Raw genomic sequence first — 20,747 nt, forward strand, 5'->3', positions numbered from 1 at the left:
TTGGTCACATTTCCTTTTCTTCCAACCCCTTCCAATTTTGTAAGAGCTTAATTTGCATGAGATATGAATTTATGTCCCATGTTTTGATTTGACTTCTTTGATAATAACTTTAAGCCTGGAATCCACTCGTCTCCCTTAGAGCCCACTTTGTTTGAGGCGTATTTTTATTTTTCCCTGATGAGAGTTTCAAGATTTATTGACCCATATGTTTATCACGAAGACTTTGTGTTGTCATGATGTTTTACGTGTTGTTTATTTGCCTATCACGCATTACTCTTGTCACTATATTTCAAGAAACAAAAGCTATCTCATTGTTCCTTGGCTTGTTCTGTGAACATGGAATCGATGTAGTGGTGGAACTGAAAGGATAGAATGAATGGGAGCACCTTATATCACTGTACTTAATTATCTAAGTATTCTCTGTTTGTATATAATGTACTTCAAAAAATGATAGAGATTGATAAAATACAGCTGTATAGTGAAAAGAAAACTGGTAACAAGAATAGAAGGATAGAGTGTAAAGGGCAAAGAAGTGTCTGCAGGATGTGAGCCCCCTGGGCAGAACTATTTGTGTTTTGTCCACTGCTGTATGCCAAATACTGTGAACAGTTCCTAGCATCCAGAAGGTGTTAACAGATGTTTGTTGAATTAATAATATATGCTTTATAGGAAGTTTTAAAGCATAAATCTTAGGTTCTCTTTGGCAGAATCCTCAAGGTGTAAAAAAGACAAAGAAGGCAGGATCGAGATTAGTGGTTGAGCCTTCTTAGGTTCAGTTTTGGGTAAAGTCATAAATAATGATTTTATTGATCGTCAACTGAAACCAGAGGCTACCTTTTGTTATTTCTGTGTCCAAGGGTTATAATTTGTATGAACATATATCATTACGTTCTACAGTTTGAAGGAAAAATAATTTTGCTGCTAAAACTTTTGAGACAACACTATTTCCAACTCCTTTTGGTGATTTGTGAACAATCTGAGGAGCTGTATTTGGTAGAGGTATCAGTTGAATGGCCCAAACAAGGAGGGTTTCTTCTCCTGGACAGAATTACCCAAATCAAAATCATCCAAAAGATGAAGAGAAAATAGAATCTATCTTGAAATAATATGGGATGTAGAAAGTAATAAAATGTCTATATTTATAGCTGTGCATGATTTATATACAGGATGGTGCAAAAGTAAGTTTACGGTTGTTCGTATGGAAAATAATACAATAATAAATAATAATACAAGAATAAGCTGTTTCGTGAACTCATAACTATACACCTACTTCTGCCACAACCTGTATAGATTCTTGTGTTGAGGATGGTTTTCAACTTATAGAGTTTCTGATTGACTCATTTACCACTAAATTAAATTGTTTTTTCTAGGCTGTGGTTCATGAATCTGAAGGATTGTTGGGGTACATTTACTGTGATTTTTTTCAGCGAGCAGACAAGCCACATCAGGTAATGCTTTATTTATAATCTAGTCTCTCTAAAAATGATCAGCAGTTAATTGATATTAGTGTGAACATATCTTTTTTGTAGTTCCCTCATATATAAAGGGCATTAATGATAATTACTAAATATATTAATTTGAGATTAGCTGTGAATTTAAAAATAAACATTATGAAAACCATTAGATATGCCTGTATACTAGTCTGTCACTTTTATCTGTGTCATGGTAATAATGATAGCTGATATTATATGAATCCTTCTATGTCACATCATGTTTTTGAATGTTCACCTCAACCTTTGAAACTAGACACTAATATTATGAGGAAACTGAGGCTAGAGAGGTTAAGTTGGTTGCCCTGAGTCACACAGCTAGAAGTGCTAGGATTTGAACCCAAACATTCTTACTATAGCCCCAACTCTTAACCACTTTCCATACTTGTTAATGGACCTAGTTTAAAATTGCAGAAGATACAGAAGTCCCCCCCTCATTTATGAAGGATACTTTCCAAGACCCCAGTGGATGCCTGACACCAAATATAGTACCAAACTCTATACATACTGTGTTTTGTACATACATACCTATGATAAAGTTTAATTCATTGTAACGACTAACTAATAATAAAATAGAAGTTATAATAATATACTGTAATAAAACTTAAGTGAATGTAGTCTCTCTTATTCTGATAACTGATCTGATACTGAGATGACTACTAAGTGACTAATGGGTGGGTAGTGTATACAGCATGGATATGCCAGACAAGGGATGGCTCACATTCTGGGAGGGATACAGCAGGATAGTAAACAATTTCATCATGTTACTCAGAACAGCATGCAGTTTAAAACTTATGAATGGTTTATTTCTGGAATTTTTTTATTTACTATATTTGGACCATGGTTATCAGCCAATAACAGAAATGGAAAGTGAAACTGCAGGTAACAGGGAACTGATGTATCTTTATATTGGAAACCTTATCCACCACCAATTCACTTCTTTTGTGAAATATGTGAGGTTCATTCCTTTCCTTAACTGTGTACTGGTATAGCAATCATCTTCAACAGTTTTAGGCAATTTGATGGGAAATGTTAAGAGTTCAGGTTATCAGCCCTGGCTGGTTTGGCTCAGCGGATGGAGCATCGGCCTGCGGACTGAAGGGTCCCAGGTTCGATTCTGGTCAAGGGCATGTGCTGTGGTTGTGGGTGCATCCCCAGTGGGGGGCATGCAGGAGGCAGCTGAATCGATGTTTCTCTCTCATCGATGTTTCTGGCTCTCTATTCCTCTCCCTCTCTCTTCCTCTCTGTAAAAAAGTCAATAAAATATATTTTTAAATAAAAGAGTTCAGGTTATCTATAATAATAAAATCGTAATATGCTAATTAGACCGGACAGCCAAACGACCTTCCGGACGTCCTTCTGGATATCCTTCTGAACGAAGCCAGGGCTACGAGGGCTGAGGCAAGCCACCACAGCTGTGAGGGCCGAGCTCCGTGCACGAATTTCGTGCATTGGGCCTCTAGTAAGTTATAATAGAAATAATGGTACCTTTTATTTAAATAGTGATTCATAATTTCAAAGCATTTTAATAGATGTGAGCTTATGAAATCTAGGCAACTACTCTGGGATTTGACAAGGCAGAGATGAAGCTCGTAAAGGCAAACCAGTTTCCAAAGTGATTTGGCTGGCAGGTGAGGAAGGTGGGACCATAATCTAGGTCAGTGGTCGGCAAACCGCGGCTCGCGATCCACATGTGGCTCTTCGGCCCCTTGAGTGTGGCTCTTCCACAAAATACCACGTGTGGGCACGCACGTACAGTGTGATTGAAACTTCGTGGCCCATGCGCAGAAGTCGGTTTTCGGCCTGGGTGAGTCTATTTTGAAGAAGTGGCGTTAGAAGAAGTGGGGAGTGTCGGTCAGTCGGGCGACGGGAGATGCAGCGCGGGGGAGGCGCACGCAATTCATGCACAAGTTGAGTGAGCCAGTCATTCAGCAGTCTCATTGTGCAGTGGTTAGTGCTAGTCATGTAGCAAATCGCTCGTGGGTGACAAACGTACCTACTCGAAGCATAAAATTACCTGTATTTTTTAAGTATGATATCAAGTTTCATTCAACGTACCTATAGTTTAAGACTTAAAACTTTAAGTAAAGTTTATTAAGTTAATTTTAGGGAACATTGTGGAGTGAAAGAAGATGTAGTGTCGAGGATTGAGATAGGTATGTTGAGATGGTTTGGACATGTAGAGAGGATGAACGAAAGGAGATAGATGAAACAAGTATACAGGACGAGTGTGGATGGCAGAGTTGGAAGGGGTCGACCTCAGCGAACGTTACCTCAATCAGATTGAGGACGTTTTTAGCAAAGGCCAGCTTAGAAGTACCCTAATTAAGTTAATAACAATGTACCTACCTATATAGTTTAAGTTTAAAAAATTTGGCTCTCAAAAGAAATTTCAATCGTTGTACTGTTGATATTTGGCTCTGTTAACTAATGAGTTTGCCGACCACTGATCTAGGTCATCAGACACTGATTCCTGTGTTCTTCCTCTTTGCTTGAATGGCTGGTAGAGAGTCTAGGTTAGTGATTAAGAACTCTGGCTCCTAGTAGTACAACTGGGTTCAGATCTGAGATGCAGCAAACCATGACATTTCCAAGATTCAGTTTCTGTTTTCTGATCTGAAAGGTGAGATTCTTGCCTCATAGGGTTATTGTGAAGAATAGTGATAAAATGTTAGTGAATCTCAACTTGTTATGGAAAATTTGCTTCAGATCCCTTGCTTTTTGCAATTTTAGAGCTTATCAATTTCAAGTGATAACGACAGTTGGTATGGGCAGTATCTCCTAGTTCATTGAAGGGGCTCAGTAAACAATAGTGTCCCTTCCCTTAGTAGCTTCATGTCTGTCATTTCCTATTTGCTTTAATGCATGGATCTTAGCTCTGTAATGATAGCATTTCCAACATGTGGTACAGCAGCTGAATACATATTTTTGGAGTGAATGAATAAATCAACATAAGCTCAGTATATTGGTGTTTTTAAAATTTTAAATTTTAACAAAACGAGTTGAGGAAAATTTGTGTGTATAACTAAATAAATAGAATAATAATAGAGTTAAGTTAAAATTTGAACTCAGAACACATTTTGGTATAATTTTATGTTCATTAACATTAAGATTATTATACCTTTTAGACTACCTAACACATTCTTCTAATTATGTTTTCTGATTATTAAAGGATTGCCATTTTACAATCCGTGGAGGGAGATTAAAGGAAGATGGAGACTATCAACTTCCAGTTGTAGTTCTTATGCTGAATCTTCCCCATTCCTCAAGGAATTTACCAACTTTATTAACTCCTGGAATGATGGAAAATCTTTTTCATGAAATGGGACATGCAATGCATTCTATGCTGGGACGTACTCGTTACCAACATGTCACTGGTGAGTCACGAAGGGGACTTTTATTTAATACAATTCTTTAAAAACATTTTATTATAAATAGGAAGAAAAAAAGCTTTTTATTTAGAAAAACATCATTTAATATTGCCCTGTGGTCATTTATCAGCATATTGCCTCGTCTCCTTTCAATTGTACAACCCAATCCTCTTATACTTTTTTGCTTCCTTGCTAACATTTTGCAACAAGGAATAAGTCCTAGTTGTCCATCTTTTGAATTTGTACTATTTTATATTTTGTGCTATTCTTTATGAAATTTAAATTTTGTGCATAAGAATAAATATATATCTCCTTAGAACCTAGCACAGAGTAAATGAATGAATGTTGCCTCTTTTTATCCAAAATTGGTTAGAAAACATAGCAGAACATGTTGAAAAAGTATGATAAATTACTTTTTATTTTCCCCCTGTATAAAATTATAGTTTTTTATGCTGATCTGTGGCCATATTTGATGATACTGTAGACTTTCATCTTAGCTGTCTCATCTCTAAATCTTACGCCTGGACCACCTGGTAAATTGTTCATATTCAGTTTTTATTTACTAACTTAATACACACAATATTTTGAGGGAAGAGAAGATAGAGTGGAACCTTGGTTCTCAAACTTAATTCCTTCTGGAAGACTGTTCAAATAGCAATTTGTTCAAAAACTAAATCATTTTTTCCCATTAGAAATAATGTAAATTGAATTCATCTGTTCCAGACCCACAAATGATTTCTGTTTTAACCTTTCTGATATACAGTACATGTCTAATGTACTGTTTAACCTATAAGTAAACACTTCTTTTTTTAAATTTATCGAACCATCCCCTACTAGCCTTAAAAGAATCACTTTCAGCATTGTTCCAGGGGTGTGTCAGCATACAACATCTTTGCTTGTTCCTATATCACTGCCACCGAAATGCTGTCACTGGCTAACTGCTTTTTCTTTATCCAAATGAACAATAGTTTTTCTACCTTTTTCATTGCCTGTATCATTGCTTCTTTCACACATCAAGCAGTCTTTAAGGCTTCTTTATGTTTTAGAATTGTGTAAATCCTCCATTTCTCCAGCAACAAAAGCATAAAAACAAAAACAAAAAAACCCACAAACAAACAAAATATTCACAGCATAATTTCCTGAGATGGTAACAAGATGGGTTTAGAGATAAACTGACTTGCATTCTTTCCTTTGTTTGTGGTGTGAGAGACACCTTTTGTCCTGCTGATGTATCTGCAAGAAAGGGTTGTCAGGTTAAAAACCAAAGTTTGGTTTGACAACCTAGACATTTTTTCTTTGACTAACTTGGTGGAGAACCATATTGTTCCAGATGGGAGACTGACTTTCCTTCAAGAAACCAAGTTTGACTGTTTTTGAAAAGATTGTAGATGGGCCGAAAGAATCATAAAATGTCACCAAAAATTATTATAGGATTTGCTATTTTAAGTAATTTTGAGTTTAAAATATTGTTTTTTTTTTCTTTGAGGATTGACTTTGTTACAAGAAACAATCAATGGATAAAATGCTATTTTAAAAGAAATGAAGGATAAAAATATTTGGTGGTGGAATTCAGTGAATTAAATACAAATGCTATTTTAAATGTCAGAATGTTTTAATGTGTGTTTCACGTATATTCCAGCATAGCTGAACCCAGGCTTATTTGTAGAGGGTTTGAGTCACTGCTTTATAAGGTGTTTTATCCAGCTGTGCAAATATTTTGTTTTACTTTACGTTTGATATACAGGAAAATGTACAGGATTATTATAAACTTTTCTGCAAATATGTGCAATAATTTTATAGAAATAAAACATTGAAGTAATCAAAGCTTGTCATAGTTCATCAGAAGTATAAATGAAAATTTTAAAAGAATATACCAAAAGAAAGATAAATATGTTGATTTGATTCTTGCCAACTTTATTTTTTCCCCATTTTAGGGACCAGGTGCCCCACTGATTTTGCTGAGGTTCCTTCTATTCTGATGGAGTACTTTGCAAATGACTATCGAGTGGTTAACCAGTTTGCCAGACATTATCAAACAGGGCAGGTAGGGGTACTAATTTGTAATACAGTCCTTTGAGTTGTGATTGCATTTATGACCTCCTGGATAATGTTTAATTCAATGCTTTTTCAGAGCTCTGTCACCCCTCTCAGTTCCAGAATCCTTCTACCATTTTGTTGTTGTTCTAATTAGTTTTTTCTTTTTGGAAGGTTGGGGGCTAGCCTGCAGAACCAAAATCACAGCATATAATGTATTGACAAATAGCTGCCCTTGATTATATTCCAGGTAATAAACCATTTAGTTTTCGCAGCCATTTTCTGAGGAAAGCACTTTATTCTTGTTTCCCAGAGGTGGAAACTAGCTCTTTAGTAGAAGAGGCCTTCAAGCATGTCTCACTTCAAAAAAGACTATCCTCTTTCTTCTTACTTTTGAATATTTGTTTTCTTGGTCTGAATTTTTATGATGTTTCATAAAGTGGAACTATATTGCCATATTTTCCCAGTATGCTTAGCATCTGTCTATATAGTGATAAGTCTGCAAATTATTTAATATTGACTTTTAGATTTAAATAGTGCATTGTAATCTTAAATATTTTAAAATTCTGTAAAGTAGGATTAAAATGAGAAATACCTTACAGTAAGTTAGCTGTAAGTATAACTATCAAAATTGTGCAGTTTACTGTCCACACATACTTTGGAAAATATACTCTTGCTCTCCTCTTAGTGTTACAGAGAACCCGAATAAATCAAGCAATGCTCGGAGAGTTTGGAGTCACACTTTATTATTACACGCGGGCCCAGAGAAAAATGCCATTCAAATTCTGGGCAAAGCTACAAGCAGAACTTCCCTTTTTATTAAAGAGCCATTCCTATGTGTGCTTAGTGGTTATCTCGCTGGTGGCCTTGAAAACAACACAGTTCTATCCAATTAAAAAATACACCTGGAATGGCATTGAGAGTATGGGCGTATCTAGTCTCTGGCCTACAAGGTCAGAAAGCTAAGTTTATCGTCCTCATTATTCAAGCAGGCTAAAGCAGGCTAGAAAGCAAAGTTATTATTTTTTTAGAATAAGAGGCCATCTAAAAAAATAGCAGAGAATTCCAAACAGTAGTTTTGCAAAATAGGAGTTAGCCTTCTCATTAGAACTTTGATTATAAAATATTATATTAGTGAAAGGTTAACATGGTGGTACGTGGGTAGGCTAAATAGCCATCTCACGTAAAGAAAAGTTGAATTTATTTAAGGAAAGGGGATGGGATATTCAAAGGGAAGGACTACACAGCACCCAGCCAAGGGGATATTGGGTCCATGATGGCAGCCCCCAAGAGCTGGAGTTTCATCCTTATGTGCAGTCACTGGCAGCAAGCTCTTGTAGTCGGTGGGTCTTGGGGTTGGGTTGGTGGGCATGGAATGGGGATGTGGCATCAGGTGTTCGTAGGACAGTTTTAATTCCTTACATGGTCTGATTCCTGGTGTCCAGCAAGTCTTCCTGGTCCTTGTTCTCCTGTAGTGAGAAGCTTACAAATGGCCGCTAAGAATTATATTGCCCAATAGTCCTAACAGTTAGCTAATAATTTTCCCCTCTGACTGTACCTCCCTGAATTCAGGTGTAAAATTATATTCATTTTTGAATCTTCAGCATTTAGAATCATTCCTAGCACATAAAAAGTATTAAAAGAAATTAATGAAGGAATGAATGGAAACAGAAAGAGAAGGTTCTAATCAACTTTTTTTTAAATTGATTTTTATCTAACCATTATTGTCAACTATAGAATAATGGATGAATTTCTGGATAAATAATCAGATAAATAATTCTGGGTAAATAGTCTTTATCATAATCTGTTTCAGTTATTGGATGACAGAATTGAAATATTTGTGATCTAATTAGCTACCTATCTACTGACCTGCAAAGAATTACTCTGGAAATTATGTAGACTCAGCCAATAACACAAATGCATATAAACAATCAAATAATAGTATAGTCCATTCATGGCTCCACATTTTGGGATTTGGGAATGATTAGAGCAGTAGAGCATGAGGCATATTAAAGCAGAGCTACACGCACAGTGGGTATTGTAAGAGCCTTCATATAGGACAGTGATTCTCAACCATATGGCCCTTTACAGTTCCTCATGTTGTGACCCAACCATAAAATTATTTTCGTTGCTACTTCATAACTGTAATGTTGCTACTGTTATGAATCTAATGTAAATATCTGATATGCAGGATGGTCTTAGGCGAACCTTGTGAAAGGGTCGTTCGACCGCCAAAGGGGTCGCGACCCACAGGTTGAGAACCGCTGATATAGGAAGTGCTAGAGGAACTAGGTCTTGAAAAGATATGGAAAGAAGACAGTTTGCCAGGCAGCTCTTAGCAGCCCTCATCCATCTCATAAAAAGTATTGAGGAAACACTAAGGACATATACATTGAGTGACCAGATTATTATGATCACCTGACGTTTATAGGCAAATTAGCCGTACACTACATCATATGGGATATGGAAGCCGAAGGCCTGTTCAAACACCTTTGCTGTCTGCAGTTACCAAGATAAAACGTCTCTAATTCGCACAGAAACATAAGGATTGGACAGTCGAGCATTGGAAAAAAAGTCATGTGGTCCGATAAATCATGTTTCCAGTTGCATCATGCAGATGGCAGAGTGAGAATTTGGCAGAAACAGTATGAAAGCATGCACCCCACATGCATGAGTACAACCCTTCAAGCTGGTGGGGGCAGTGTTATGGTTTGGGGCATGTTTTCCTGGCATGATTTGGGCCCTTTAATTCATGGTGGAACAACGTCTGAATAGCACAACATTCCTAAGTATCATTGCTGATCAAGTTCATCCTATCATGTTGATGGCATATCCCAATGGAGTTGGCTTCTTCCAGCAAGACAGTGCACCATGCCACGGTGCTCATACTGTGCAGGAGTGGTTTCAAGAACATGAGGGAGACTTTACCTTGTTTAAGTGGCCCCCCACAATCACCAGATCTCAATCCAATTGAGCATTTGTGGGATGAAGTTAAAAGAGCCATCAGGCAGCTGGTCCCACAACCATCAAATCTCACAGAACTGGACAGTGCTATTCATCAGGCATGGTGTCAGATTCCTCGCATCACCTTTCAACATCTCGTGGAGTCAATGCCAAGAAGAACTGTTGCAGTATTGAAGGCAAAAGGTGGCCCAACGAAGTACTGATGGGGTGGTCATAATAATCTGGCCACTCACGTTCAAATATATCTCACGTTCAAAGGCTGTTAAAATCATGTTGTTTACCCATATCTTCAGGAAAAAAAATCACTTCTGTCGTGGTAAACAACCTGCTTCCCTATTTATAATGGTCTGGCCCTCTAGCAACTTCAGCGCAAAATTATAGCTAATTTGCCTACAAACATCAGGTGGTCATAATAATCTGGCCACTCAGTATATAGGTCCTTTAGTCAGAAGATATTTGTTGAGTTTTTATTACGTACCAGGCACTGTTCTCAGCATCCAAAAATAAGTGAGACAAAATTCCAGGGCTCACTACAGCCTTAAATCTTAGAGGAACTAGGGCAGAGCAAAGGACAAGGTTATTCCAACCAGAAGGAAGAGCCCATGCAGCAGTATGGATAATCCCAGACATTGGCAAGATGCTGGGTATGGCAGGAGCAGAAGAAGGAGGAAGGGAGGGAGAGAAAGAAAGACCCTGGAATGTTCTTGTTTTTAGAATTTGTTTCTAAGTCTCAGCATACCTCTTGCCCCCACTCACCTTTTAATCCCAGTTCATTTATTACACCACCTTTTGTGACTGCAATGATTTTTCTCAGCATTATTTATACTGAGTTTTGCTGTCACTTTTCCACTTGGAAGTTGTGTTTATTCCTTCTGGCCATTGGCTGTCCTACAACTCTGCCCCAACTCATTTTCTTACTAGCCTTTGGCTGACAACTTCACTGGATTCCACCTTTGAAGTTGTGGCTTTGCTCAGCCCTTAGTAGGGTTTAAGTGAAGGCATACAGACATTTAGTCAAACAGTAACAAGGTCCGGAACTAAGGCAGTGACAGTGTTGGCTATGAGAAGCAGAATTCACAGCCTATTTGAACCTTAATTGGAAGGACTTGGGGCTAGTTAAATAACAGGGGGAAAGGGAGTTGGGGAGGAGTCCAAGATAGAGGTTCCATGAACAGAGAACTCTGGAAGAAGGCCAAGTTTGAGTTTGGGAAACACTTCTTTTTTTATATATATTGATGGTCATTTTTGTCCATGAAGTCATGAGTAGTACAAGTCTGAAATTCAGAGTCAAACGGTCACTAAAGATGTGTGGGAATAATTGTCGTGGAGATGATTTTTGAAGCACAGGGAAGTTAGAAATTGCCCACGAAAGAAAGTGATGTGCGAATTTTGGACTGGAGCACGCAGTGTTCCTCTGGGCAGGATGGCTTCCCCATGTTCTTTGTCTGTCGGAGTTGTAGAATGAAACCACTGAGGGAAGAAGGTGGAAATTTATTGAAGAACAAGTACAGACTCCCACATGGGGAGGAGAAAGAATCTCAAGGCACAGACTTCCACGTGGGGAGAGGGAAAGAGTCCCACCAAGTTTCTTTTTCCCCCTGGGGGTTTATAAAGGCAGCAGTTTTTTTGTGCCTTGATATCCCCTCTGATTGGTCGCTATTCCCCTTTGATTTGGTCACTATAGTAACTCCTCAGCTCAAAGGTCAAAACCTCACATGGGACAGTTGAAGCCCTCCTTCCTCATTGTTCTCCTATTCCCTCTCAGCTCTTCTTCCTCCCTCTTTGAATGAGGGGCTGCCTTCCCTTTATTTTGTAAATGTGTATCTTTTGCTACTCCCAGTTACCTTGTCTTATGGAAATGTACCCTTTTGCAGCTCTGTAGCCCTGTACTTTTTCTGTGGACCCCCTTAATTTAAAAAATTCCCTAAGCCTACCTGTTTCACCCCTAAAAATTCCTATTTCAAAAGTAAGAGGCATCCCAAGAAACCATCATCATCACCAGGAAAGGAATTGTCTGAGGAGCTTAGATTTTTTTTTAAGTATATTTTTATTGATTTCAGAGAGGAAGGGAGAGGGAGAGAGAGATAGAAACATCAATGATGAGAGAGAATCATTGATTGGCTACTTCCTGCAAGCCCCCCATTGAGGATGGAGCCGACAACCCAGGCATGTGCCCTTGACTGAAATTGAACCCGGTACTCTTTAGTCTGCAGGCCGACGCTGTATCCAGTAAGCCAAATTGGCTAGGGCAGAAGCTTAGATTTTTAAGAGTGTTATGCCCAGATTTCAAGATCCCCAATACACCACCATGGAGCCAGCCAAGTCCGATGCAAAAGCAGAGAGTCTTTATTCAAACTAGTTTGCCCCCCCCCACCCCCCCAATCAGCTACACTCACCGACGCAGTGGCAAGCGGCCCAGAGAGTGCGAGAGCCCCGTGGGAAGAGGGGTTTAATTAATAGGGGGGTTGGAGTAAGGGGAGGAGAGAGGACTGTGGGCCCTGCCGATTGGCCGGGCACAAGTCAGTGTGATCCGGAGTAAGATGGAGGGCGTAGCCCTCACCCTTTCATTCCCCCCTTGTCTTGAGACTTACAGGCCCAATCATGGGTCGGTTTGCATTTCTCTGCTAGAGGCCTGTACTTGGTGTGTAGAACCATCATCTACACAATTTCTACCCACTTCTTGACAAACTGAACTAGCCTGCTGATGATGCAGGGGCCGAAAGTCAACAGCATTAGGAGGATGCGAGGTCCGCTGTCTTCTTGAGGGTGATCGGCAGCGGGTGTCACCTTCCACTCAGGCTCCCTGTTGTCCTGGGTACAGAAGGAGCTGGGCTTGTGACCTGGCAGGGACAAACTATAACAAATTGTCTGGTGGAAGGGAAAGAAACCATTTTAGTTTTAACAATCTCTATTGAAATAGGATTTTTCTTTTTAAAATTCCTCTATGGCTATCAAAAAGAGCATTGCCAATATTTCAGAGGAATTATATAAGGAGAAAAACATCTAAGATTTTCCTTGTCTCTTTGGAGCCATGTCCATGAAGAGGCATCATCTGAGTTTTTTATACAGTTTTCTGCAGATTACTGTCAGGGCTGTGCACTACGGCCAGTTCTTCTTTCTAGCGATAAACACATCTGTCACAGGAGAAGGTTGTTTTGCTGTACACTGATAGCTTGACCCCTATACCACTGGGCCTGGGCCTCTGCCCAGCAAACTGCAGTCTACAAGTTCAATATGCAGCCTCCGGTTCTCCCAACCCAACGATGCCTCAGCCAGTCTCCAAGCCAGACTCCCCCTCCCTTGGAGAATCCCAAAGTCCCGATGGCTCCCAGGTCCAGGGAGGTGCCCTTTTGTGAACCCTGTTTGTTAGTTACAGGGCCCTGCTTTCTTGCCTTTCTACCAGTTCTCTTTGTGGCAGAGCAGCAATCAGGCCTCTTTCAAGGGAGTGCACTGGAAGGGGCTATCAGCCCCTCCCGTGAGCCAGCTGCTTCGCCTAAGGTCTCCCGGGGGCCCGGCCAGAGCGTCCCCCAGCAAATCCCGGAAGCCGCTGCCCTCTCGCAGTGGCATGGACTCAAGCAGGTGGTTTAGGAGCTGGGTGTTGACGGTGGCGTTGATGGTCTGGCACGTGGATACGAACGTGTGCACCTCATGTATGCACTGGATGTAGCCGGCAGCAAAGCACTCGCCTCAGCTGCTCATGCCCGCGAGCCCTTAGCTGCACCACCGGCAACAGCCCCTGTTCTCCCCACTCTCTCCCTGCTGCCTCTTCCCTCAGGGCCGCAGCAGGCAGCTCAGGCATTCAGCCCCCTCCCCTCCTTGACCTGGCTCTCAGAGGCTGAGTCTGCCCAGCCAACAGTTCCAAATCACCAGGGCGGCTGCAGCAGAATTGCTAACACCTCCGCCCCCCTTGTCTCAGCCCAGGCCGGTTTTGAAAGCCTGGAGGCCACAATCAGGATGAGGGAGGAAGGGAAAGACCAGGTTATGTAAATCCCTGCAGAGCTGTAAGCCCTTTGTGTCCCAAGCTTGCCAGTTCTACACAGAAAATGACAAGTAAACTTCCAAAGTACCAGGCAAGAAGCAACAGATTTCTCTTCACTGTTCCGCAGTATCCTAGCATCCCCACAATGATAAGGAAACAGCAAATGGCAATCATGACCAAATGAACCACGAGAAAGTAAGTCAAGATGACGGCCTCCTCTACCCTTGTTTCTGCAGTTAAAGTCAGAACATTATCCAGGTAGTCCCTCATCCAAGCAGAAACTGCCAACACACTGATGGACGTTAACCAAAAGAGCAGGTTGAGGGCATAGAGCAGACAGCGCAGGCACCTGACAGGCACCTCACGAAGTCTTCTCTGGCCATGCTGACCCCCGGGAGGGAGAAGCCCCATTCTCTCACCACATTCTATCCCCAAGGGCAAGACAGCAGCGACCGTCCGCGCCCGGCCGAGCTCCGCACTCCCACCGCTCGAGGGGCTCATCGGGGCAGGGGCACTTCACCCCCCCGCCCCCTCGCGGAGTCGAAGGGCTGCATTGGCTCGAGCTGGAGACGCTTCCCTCTCTTGTTTTTCTTAACAAATAATCTTGGAACTTAGCCAGCCTCTATTTTAGCCTTTAAATCTACCCTAGAACTTCAAGATTTCAATTTAATAAAATAAAGTAGCTTTCTAGTCCCACACAAACAAAGACAGACAAAGGAGTGGGTGACCTGTTTTTACAGATCCTCACTCAGATGCCCACCTGACCACCTGACCAAAGTCGTGTAGCCACACAAAGGAGAGGAGAGGGCAGTCCCCTTCCCTCCACATTCACATACTTTCACCAGACATTCATTCAGCAAAGGCATTTAGCTATCACAACACACAATTTTTCCCAATTCAATCCAAACGTTAAACTTTTAGCTGGCAAGTTAAATATTCAGCATTTCTCAATCAGTAACATTTTTAAGAATAAACTTCAAAAATGTGAGACATTTTAGCATTTGTTCAATTTAGCAAACTCCCAAAGCCTTGGGCTGCCATTGACTGGTCTCCCAAGGATGAGAAACTGGGAAGCAACCCTGTCTTTAGAAGTTGCCACTGGTGGGAAATTTTTGCCTACCTGCTTGTTCTGTTGGGGGAAGGGAGGCTAGCCCTTCCTCCATTAGAAATTGCCTTGGGAAGCCAGCCTTAATTAAAGGGTGTAGCCATCTTTTACCTCAGTTATTTAGATTTTTCTTGAGATTCAAATCCAGATTATTATTTTAAGGCATATCCTTCAGCAAATTCCCGTAACAGAGACAATTTTACTGAATTTCCTTTTCGGTCTTGAAGTCAACCTTTTAAAAATCTTTATTAGCATTTAAAAACTGTTCTTTATTATGGAAATGCCAATCCTGCTGCTAAAATCTAGCCAGCATCTTTTTTTTCCTTGGGTAAAATTTGCCATCTTACATTTGTAAAGAGATTCCAGCTCAAAACTCTATCTAATCCGAAATCGGACAATGCACACATTAGTTTTAAGCCAGCTTTTCTCTTTACACATGCACAGAAATCCCAGACGTATTTATTTTTTGTCAATTACAAGAAGGACTTTAAATTATTTGTTACTAACACCAAGATCTGCACTTGCGGCGGCTCCACCCAGGCCCGCATCCTAGGCTTCAAGGCTCACCTCAGCGGCCCTGGAAAACCACACCTGAGGCTGGGAAGCAGGTTTGGCCCAGCTCTTAACTTTAAAAAGACCATAATGCTTAAAGGAGTAGTTTGAGTCTGTCCCATAATGTCTGTCCAGTAAGTCCACAGAAAAAACATACAAACACAGACAACTAAAAGGGCCCAAAAATACAGTCTTCCAACTCCATGGAAGCCAAACCAAAAGCTAGATGATGGCCTTACGCCAACCCGGCGGGAGCGACCCACCTCGTCTCAGATCCTCGAGGGGAATACACATCCCTCGTGAGGGGAATACGCATCCCTTGTGAGGGGCATACGCATCCCTCGTGGGGGGAGTACATGTCCCCCGTGAGCTCACACAGGACAGAACACACAAACACACAGAACAGAATACACAACACACAGACACCTACCGCGGCCAGTCAGACTCTCCAGATTGGGGGTCCCTCAAGGGTCTTGGGGTCCCGGGCGAGCCCCCAAATGTTATGCCCAGATTTTAAGATCCTCAATACACCACCAGGGAGCCAGCTGAGTCCGATGCAAAAGCAGAGAGTCTTTATTCAAACTAGTTTGCCCCCCCCCCGCCCCCCAGTCAGCCACACTCGAGGGGTTTAATAGGGGGGTTGGAGTAAGGGGAGGAGAGAGGACTGTGGGCCCTGCCAGTTGGCCGGGCGCAAGTCACTGTGATCCGGAGTAAGATGGAGGGCGTAGCCCTCACCCTTTCAAAGAGATCTGAGCACAAGCTATGAGTAGGACACACATAGGTGAGGGTGACTGGAAGAGTACCACAAGCCTCTCAGAGTAATATTTCAAACAGAAAGTTACATTTTGTGCAGAAATTCACCAAAATACTAAGGTCAATTTTTGAAATACCTATTTACAGAAGGACTAGGGGGTTGCATTGTGATGTGATGTCCCCAAAAAGGACAGTTTCTATTTTATTACAGGATTCTTCAGTAATAAAAACCACTTTTGAACAAGATAATTTCAAGAAAATAATAAGTCTAAAATATCCTTCATACCAGATGAGACAGTAAGAAAGGAGTAAAGTTACTTTGAATTAATTCAAGTTCCAGACTCAGAAGACATACCCAATAAGCTAATGGGACTTGCAGACAGTCTATAAATAATTTAAAATAATTTTGTGATTCATTGGAGAATGGAAAAAGTGCCAGGAGGCAATAGATGTGTAATGTCTAGAGTTTCACAAAGGGCTTGCCTCTTCTTGTCACTAGTTAAGATAACAAGTCTCTTGATGTTTTCATTTTAAGGGCAATTCTAGCCTTAAGGACAAGGAGCTAATTCCCTGAAATTCAAGTCTTTGTAAACAAGTTACTTTAAAGCCCATACAAAGAATAATAGGATTGCATTTTTATGCTTCATTTCCTATCCTGCTACATATCAAGAAAGTTTTTGTCTTTTGTTGTGTTTTTTTAACCATCCTGTGGTATATTCCAGAGAGTTTTCAGAGTAAGGAGAATAATTGGTGACTTATTAACAGCTACAAGTATTTTATCTGAACTAGAGAATAGCATAGCCAATGAATTCCTGTGGTGAAAGAATTAGAAGTATGCTTGTCAGATTTGCAGGTGTCCTACAGCTGTCAGAGATAACAAATACCAGAGGTGCTTATTTGAGATTCAAAACTGTCTTAAGCTACAACTTCAAAGCTGAAACAGAATTTATTGTAAATTAATCTTAAAATCAATACCACAAGTATAGAAGGAGTAGTTCATGTGAAAAAAATCCCAGGTTTTTAGACATAACAAACTTAACATGAATCAACAGTCTGATGGAGTTTCCCACAAATCCCAGTCAGTCCTTGGGCTGCATTAGGGGACTTGTGGTGTCTAAGAAACTAAAGGTTATTATCTCTTTTCTCAGTGCTTATTGGTTCCAGCCTTCAGCCTAACCCCTGTTAACCAAAAAAGAGGTTCAGGCTGTAATAAAGTACAAAAGGCATTTATCTTAGCAAAATGATTGCAATCTGGGAGATGCATATTCAGGTACCAATCCAGACTACACTGGGTAAAGACAGAGAGGCAGTGCTTATAAAGACCAAAACCACAAGTGTAATGATTTCATGCAAATGAAGGATTGCTGGCAAGGATAACAGGGATTGGTTACTTCTATTATGCAAATGAGGTGGTCAAAACTGCAAGGAGGAGGTCAAGGCCCTTTAGCAGTTGTTCTAGGATGTTAAAGACTCAGCCTTGAGCAGAGTTTGCAACAGATTAGCAACTTTCTAGTAGCTCTGAGAACTGAGGCATACAATGTGCATAGGCTCCACTTCCTTAATAGCCTACTGACTCTATTTTAACTATCTTAGAAATATGCTTATTCCATTTTATTTTTCCCTATTAACACCCCTTTCCAGTTGCTCCCAGTATGCATAAAATTATTTGTTATCCTACACTTCTGGAAATGTAAACTTTGTCCTCCCAACATTCTAAGATGCAACTAAAAAGTTGTAAAATACATCTCATAAAATTTACCATCTTAACCACTTTTGTATATCTTCGGTGGTATTAAGTGTATTCTTATTGTGCTCCCATCACCTCCATTTATCCACAGAACTCTTTTCATCTTGCAAAACTGAAACTCTGTTTCTATTAAATATAAATGCCCCATTTGCCCCCTTTCCCAGCCCCTGGCAACCACTTTTATATTTTCTGTCTCTGAATTTGATTACTCTAGGCACATTGCATAAGTGGAATTATATAGTATTAGTCCTTTGTGATTGGCTTATTTCACTTAGCATCATGTTTTTAAGGTTGATCCCTATTATAACGTGTTAGATTTTCCTTTTTAAAGCTAAACAATATTCCATTGTATGTGTATACCACATTGTGTTATCCACTCATCTGTTGATAGACACCTCTTGGCTCTTGTGCGTAATACTACTATGAACATAGTTGTACAAATATCTGTTGGAGTCCATGCTTTCAATGCTTTTGCATGTATACTCAGAAGTGGGATTGCTAGATCATATAGTAATCCTATTTTAATTTTTTTGAGCAGGAACCATACTGTTCTCCATAGTGGCTACATCATTTTAATTCCTACATCCTCACCAACACTTGTTATTTTCTGATCATTTTTAATTGTAGCCATCATAATGGTTGTGAGGTGGTGACGTATCTCATGGTGGTTTCGATTTTCTAATTGCCTAATGACTAGAGATGTTGAGCATCTATTTATGTACTTATTGGCCATTTATATGTCTTTTTTAAAGAAATGTCAGTTCAGTCCTGGCTGTGTGGTTCAGTTGGTTAAAGCATCTTCCTGTATAACAAAAGGTTGCAGGTTCATTCTGTGGTTGTTAGGGTCACCAAAGGAGGAATGCATGAGGCCAAAAGGGGTAAAGAATTATTGTTACATCTGCTAGCAGCAGGGCTGACTACGGGGAAGGACGAAGGCTGGGACATAGGGGATCTCTGATGATTTCCCATTGCAGTGACAGAAATGTTTAAATCCTGAAGAATATTAAAATAGGAAGTTCCATTCTCGGGCCAGTGTGAATCATTGTCTAATTTATAATTGTGGATAAGGTGCTTTGGCCAGGTCTCCATGGAAAGGACAAAGAAGACATCCCAGAGGAGTGGGTTTTGTGGGGTTTTTGGTGGTGTGTTTTTTTTTTTTTTGGTGGGGACAGAAAAGGAATCCTCCATAGTGTAAATTAGAGTAGGTAAGCAACAAAGGGAGACCCGGGGAGCAAGACTTAGAGGGAGGGCATACCCCACCAACTAGTCAGGCTCCCGAGGCAGGCGTGTCCTGCGACGTGGAAGACTGTGGGACTTGATCCCGGGCAGAGTCGGACTGGAAAGGATTTCTGGCCTAGCGCTAGGTATTTTGTCTGAGACGGCAAATCAGAAATCCGGAGGTTGATCCAGTTATTACTTACTGGAGATGAAATGAGCTGGTGTTGAGTGTAGGGTCAGCAATGGAAAGGAGAGGTCCCCAATGCGGCATCCTCCTTGGCTGTTTTGGGAGGGCCCGTAAAGGCGGGACCTGGTCTAATGGAGGCCGGCAATCATGTCACATGAGTAGGATTCAGAAGTAAGCCCAGGAGAGCTGCCGCTGCCTACTGCTCTCTGAGTAGCAAACTCAGGGTGACTGGAGCTGGGATGATGGCTCCCCTTCCCCTTGGAACCCTCCTGGGTTTCGGCACCAAATATTAGGGACGCCGAAGGAGGAATGCACAAGACCGAAAGGGGTAAAGAATTATTTATTGTTACATCTGCCAGCAGAAGGGCTGAGGCCAAAACGGTATCAGCAGGGCAGAATAGGAAGAGCTGGATATTTATGTCTCTTGTAAAGGTCAGTCAGAGTAACCAGTGGGACCAGGTGCAGGTGGGGGCCAGGTGTAAGCCCTCGCTGGAAACTGGGTGAGGCCGTTTACTGAAGCTGAATTACAGGAAAATCAGGGGAGGGGCAAGAGCCCCAAGCTGAGCATAATGGAGTGCAAGAACATGCCTAACAGTGATCCATTAAAATAGTAGAGACATTTCCTTTAATATAAAAATAAAGGCAAATAATGCCCATATCACAGCTTCTGTTCACCTGTTCTAGAGGTTCTAGTAAGTTGAGTAGGGCAAGAAAAAATAAATCAAAATATTATATAAATTGAAAAGGAAAAATGAAACTGTCATTATTTGCAGCAGAAGTAACTAATTCGAATGTTAAAAAGTCTATAGACAAATTATTAGAACTAATGAGAAAATTTAGCAAGATTGCTGAAAATCAAATCTACATACAAAAATGAATAAACTACACTTTTAAACACTAGTAACAAACAATTATAAAATATCACTCTAAAAGATATACTATTGACAATATTTATCAAAAGGATAGGTCATTTAGAGCTAAGTCTAACAAAAGTTGAGCAAGACCCTTTTAAAGAAGATTAATAACTTTATTAAAATACTTTAAAAAGAATTAATAAATGGAAAGATATGTAATATTCATGGACTGAAAGAGCCAATATTCAGAGATACCATTTCTCCCCAAATTGATCTATAGATTTAATGTACTCTCAGCCACTCTTACCAGAGTTTTTTAAAATTAAGTTGGTTATGAATTATATATGAAAGAACACAAAAGCCCAAGAATAGAAAAGAAATTTTTTTAAATTAAATCTTTATTGTTTAGATTATTACAGTTGTTCCTCTTTTTCTCCCCATAGCTACCCTCCACCCATTTCCCACCCCACCCTCCACCCTCACCCCCACCCCC

General features: G+C 40.5%; 1 protein-coding gene across 2 annotated transcripts in view; it reads left to right on the forward strand.

Annotated features, from left to right (window-relative positions):
- MIPEP (mitochondrial intermediate peptidase) overlaps positions 1 to 20,747 on the forward strand; it is a 239,174-nt gene that overhangs the window by 93,683 nt on the left and 124,744 nt on the right. For both annotated transcript variants that reach the window (XM_081083024.1, XM_081083025.1), the window contains 3 exons: positions 1,371 to 1,448; positions 4,663 to 4,867; positions 6,796 to 6,905. In XM_081083024.1, coding sequence (XP_080939150.1) covers positions 1,371 to 1,448; positions 4,663 to 4,867; positions 6,796 to 6,905 — 393 coding nt within the window. The remainder of the gene's footprint in view (positions 1 to 1,370; positions 1,449 to 4,662; positions 4,868 to 6,795; positions 6,906 to 20,747) is intronic.

The sequence above is a fragment of the Myotis nattereri genome (genome assembly GCF_964212035.1).
Source record: "Myotis nattereri genome assembly, chromosome: 2".
Lineage (NCBI taxonomy): Eukaryota > Metazoa > Chordata > Mammalia > Chiroptera > Vespertilionidae > Myotis > Myotis nattereri.